This window comes from Elaeis guineensis, chromosome 1 (assembly GCF_000442705.2).
Source record: "Elaeis guineensis isolate ETL-2024a chromosome 1, EG11, whole genome shotgun sequence".
Taxonomy (NCBI): domain Eukaryota; kingdom Viridiplantae; phylum Streptophyta; class Magnoliopsida; order Arecales; family Arecaceae; genus Elaeis; species Elaeis guineensis.
Window position 1 is genome coordinate 155,640,604 of NC_025993.2, and position 4,273 is coordinate 155,644,876.

A 4,273-nucleotide genomic window follows, 5' to 3' on the forward strand; every position below is an offset into this window, starting at 1 on the left:
AAATGAAACAATTTAATAAGCTACCTAATTATTTTCACCGATCACTATGGTTATGTTGAAACAAACAAAATGTGTCACCGAACGGCTGGCTGTGTTCTAATTAATATCCTCATACAAAATTACTTTTAGATATGTTAAAAGAAAATATGTAATGGTAGAACTGTAGAAGTGAGATCGGCATTGGAAACGTCAACTTGTAGAAATTTTAACACTGCAAAAATCTGGCGTATGATTGTTGATAATGGCAAAAATTAGGCAAATTAACTAATAATATGCCAAACGATTGTTGCGTTTTAACTCTGCAATGCCAGTAAACCTATGCGGTAATGATACAAAATATCTTTCCTGCAAGCAAACCAGTGTTGTATTCGTGTACTTAAGATTCATGCGAACAGCTTATTTGTACTAAACTTTGTTCCTTGAACAAGCTTGTTTGTTTCCTGTTTGTCTCATCGTTGTGATATAAAAATTCCTTCTGTTAATCCCCTTTTTTGGCTTCTCAAAATAGCTACTATCTTACTTTTAAAGTCCAAAGTGGATGAGTACAAATTCTTTCGACAATTTTAAAAGGCAATAAAAAGAAGTGAGGCCTACGTGTTGTGCAAGCATCTCATTTTGTGGTCTCGGACTGTTTGGCTTGGCCGTGCTCCGACTCGATATATTATAGATGAGGGAGAGGGTAAAGAAGTCTAATGATGAACAGTCTGAAAGGTGGGGGTGGGTGGGGATAGAGATGGAGACCGTTGGAAACCGAGAAGAAAAAGTAGTCTGGATCACATAGGTAAAATTAACTCATGATGATTAAGCTTGTGATCAGAGAGAGAAAGGGTGATATATATTTGGGTATGGCTCCATTTGGTGGTGACCTTGCAAATAGGAGGATAGAGGAAGGTGGGAATTTTCTTTCTCCTCCAAGGAATAGAGAAAGAGGGAGTCCCATCTGAAAGGCCTTTTGATGGAGGAGCAACTCAACCCCTTGGCTGTTACTCATCTTCTGCAACACACACTGAGGAGCTTGTGCATCCATGACAACGCCCAGTGGGTTTATGCTGTGTTCTGGAGGATCTTGCCCAGGAACTACCCGCCACCCAAGTGAGAAGAAAACAGGAGAGAAAAGAGTGCATTCATTCCCTTCAAGGCCACAATTCGGTTCATATATAGTTTTAGGTACTGTATTTCTCAATGTTTCTCTTTCACTGTTTGCAGATGGGATTTCCAAGGAGGGCCTTATGACAGAACCAGAGGAAACAGGAGGAATTGGTATGAGTTCCATTTCTTATTCATATACAAACTCTCTCTCTCTCTCTCTCTCTCTCTCATATGGCTTATAACGCGTTCCAGGATATTGGTATGGGAAGATGGCTTCTGCAATTTTGCCGCTTCCTCATGCGAGCAAGCGATGATAGAGTCGACAGGCTGCCCGGGGAGCTCATCAGCCTATGGAGACTGTGAGCCTCAGAAGATGAAGGGCCTCCAACCTGAGCTCTTCTTCAAGATGTCACACGAGATCTACAACTATGGAGAAGGGTCCGTAGGAAGTACATAAGTTTGTTCCGTCTAATCTTTTCAAGCCCTTCCTCTACTTCTTTATGTAAAAAAAAAAAGGGATATTGATCCGGTAATTGGCTCATTCTGCTAGCAGCTTGATTGGAAAAGTAGCCGCAGATTACAGCCATAAATGGGTGTTCAAAGAGCCCCAGGATAATGAAATCAATTTGCTGTCCTCATGGAACAATCCTGCTGATTCTGTAAGTGGCCTTCTATTCTGCACCACTTATCACATGCCCTCATAACTTACTTTGGACCCTTGCTAATTGTTACCAAAAATGATTTCATCCTCTTGTGATATTTGTCTCAGTATCCGAGGACTTGGGAAGCTCAGTTCCAGTCTGGCATCAAGGTCCAGCCAGCACCATCCTTTATCTCACCATCTGCCTTGTATCAAAAGTTCTGGACTAATTTGCCTCTCATTTGTGTGCAGACAATTGCTCTGATTGCGGTCAGAGAAGGTGTTGTACAATTAGGAGCTATCAACAAGGTCTCCCTCCCTCCCTCTCTCTCTCTCTCTCTCTCTCTCTCTCTCTGCCCCCGTTTTTCTGAAGGCAAGCTTTGCATTCTTGAGGTCTCTTTCATGAAATGAAAGACACTCTCCGCCCCCACCTCCCACCACACCCCCACATCCCCATGCATGACAAGCATCACATGTGTGCATGCACACGTGTATGCTGATGCTGTGCATGGACGCTTAAACACCGTTCCAATTAATAATGCTAGATCAGTAGAATTAATATTTTCTTAAACCTCCGGTCACTGGAGCAGCACACACACTAGTGCTGTCAACTGTCGTGGCTCCAATTAATAATCCGTACAGTTATCTCAATCTCTTCCATGGTGATGAAGGTGATGGAGGACTTAAGCTATGTGGTTCTACTCCGCAAGAAGTTCAGCTACCTGGAGAGCATCCCGGGCGTCCTCCTCCCGCACCCTTCATCGGCGGCCTTCCCTCCTGTGAGGTTGGACGGGTGCAACGCGCCGATGCACGGCCCGGCGATCGCACCCCCCATGGAGATGTACGACCACTTCAGCCAGCAGGGGAGGATCACGCCCTCCATGAGCAGCCTGGAAGCTCTCCTCGCCAAGCTCCCTTCGGTGGGGCCTGCAGCGCCCAGCTCCTCCACTGGGTACTACGAGATGCCGCCGGGCCTCGTTTCAGCTCCGACTCAGAGGCCTCCCATGGGAGCGATGGGAATGGAGAGGGTGGCCAAGGAAGAGACCGAGGAGGAGGATCAGTACGGGAACGAGAGAGGCAGGGAAATGGGTGGGGAGAGCAGCAGCTCCATTTCCTACTTCGTCGATGCGACTAAACCCGGTGAGGGGTTTTGACGGCCATGGGGGAGCACCTTGTGCAAAGAGAGATACCGACGGTAGGTAGGTAGGTAGGTAGGCAGGTGTTCGAGACCAAGTATCTGAGAGCTTTCCTTATTCTACGCGCCTCCAATCATATCTTGTAAGCTTTGCTATTTACTAGGACGAGTCAGTTTAATACGATGGCGGAAAATCTAATTAATCAAATGGTTTGCACTTACTCCCCTCGGCGCCTGGGAAAGGACATGGGTGTGTCGCATTCTAGCGCTGAAGAGATAATGACCGTACTCAGAAATACATAAGCGTGATCTTTATCGTATGATTCGGGTACCCTTGTTACGGATCTATGCTCGAGGCACCCGAGAAGCAAGTACCTTTGAATCATTTCTTTAGTATTTTCTCAATGATAAAATGTGCAAAGGTGGTTTGTTCCTGTACCGCATCATCATTACGATGACAAGAAATGCATGATGGGCGATCAGATTGTCTGAATTGGATAATAAATGGCTACAACTTGGTCTGATCTAGAAGAGGAGAGAGATGAAGTTTTGGAATTTCAATTTGATTTCCTCAGCAGTAATATTAATGCACCATTGTAACATAATGTCTCCTCCTTTTCTTTCTCTGGAAAAAAAAATCCTTTTATCTGGTTGCATAAGCTTGAACTAGCCTCTCAACTCTCATGGCAGACCCTCTCTTATTTAAATCTATCTTGCCATCCAATTTGAGACATCATTAAGGGGTCGATATCAGGTTGGTAAAACTTGTTCAGTTCTTTCAGCAAGTCTTATCGATTTATTGTCCTACCCCATCATGGCCAACCCAAATTTAATAGAAAGAAGACTTAATTGGATGACGGCTAAGAGAAACAGACAGTTCATAGAACTCATCTAGATGAATGGCAACACCATTATACGGTCAGCCTCTTTGTACTTTTGGAGAGAGAGACCAATGCACCATCTGTCCTCTTGGGAGGTTTATGCATTTCTTTCTTTTATGCATCATCTTCTCGATGAGAAGTGTTTAGAATCTCTCGCAACTGTTTTCAAATATGAATGACTGTGTGCATGTACGGGTGTTCATGTAAAAGTCCAGTGATCTAGCTAATGGGTAGCACCCCCTTTCGCTCAAGCCAAAAGAAAATAGTGGGGACTAAATCAGAGTAAATGAAACCATCTGCCTCTTGAGCAAATTTCAGCTAACCGAAGCTTCTGCTGCCCAGAGCCACAGGTTATATCAGCTGTGTTGCAAAAATCTATGAGAGCCAACCAAATATTAGAATCATTTTACTAGTGATAATATATAGAATTTCTGTGCTGCACTACGATCACCGACCGTTTCAGATCTTGCTTCCTTGTCAACCAAATCGGACTCACGACATGATACCACTAAAGTTCCACTGTGAATG

The 4,273-nt window shown here is 44.2% G+C and overlaps 1 protein-coding gene across 2 annotated transcripts; it reads left to right on the plus strand.

Annotated features, from left to right (window-relative positions):
- Nucleotides 1–735: 735 nt before the first annotated feature.
- LOC105039182 (protein RICE SALT SENSITIVE 3) lies at nt 736–3,072 on the plus strand. 2 transcript variants are annotated; one of them, XM_010915239.4, is made up of 7 exons: nt 736–1,092; nt 1,207–1,260; nt 1,342–1,527; nt 1,640–1,748; nt 1,859–1,900; nt 1,982–2,038; nt 2,401–3,072. In XM_010915239.4, the coding sequence occupies exons 1-7, from the start codon at nt 956–958 to the stop codon at nt 2,881–2,883; spliced, it is 1,068 nt and encodes a 355-aa protein (XP_010913541.1). In that variant the 5' UTR covers nt 736–955; the 3' UTR covers nt 2,884–3,072. The 2 variants fall into 2 exon arrangements, with proteins under 2 accessions (XP_010913541.1, XP_010913542.1); XM_010915240.4 differs by having other exon boundaries at nt 738–1,092; nt 1,643–1,748.
- Nucleotides 3,073–4,273: the final 1,201 nt, after the last annotated feature.

Excerpts from the sequence above, each read along its gene's own strand:
- LOC105039182 (XM_010915239.4), top strand. The coding sequence starts at position 956 with ATGGAGGAGCAACTCAACCCCTTGGCTGTTACTCATCTTCTGCAACAC. Across the intron at positions 1,261-1,341 it reads AGAGGAAACAGGAGGAATTG|GATATTGGTATGGGAAGATG; the intron begins GTATGAGTTCCA and ends AACGCGTTCCAG. Across the intron at positions 1,901-1,981 it reads AGTTCCAGTCTGGCATCAAG|ACAATTGCTCTGATTGCGGT; the intron begins GTCCAGCCAGCA and ends ATTTGTGTGCAG.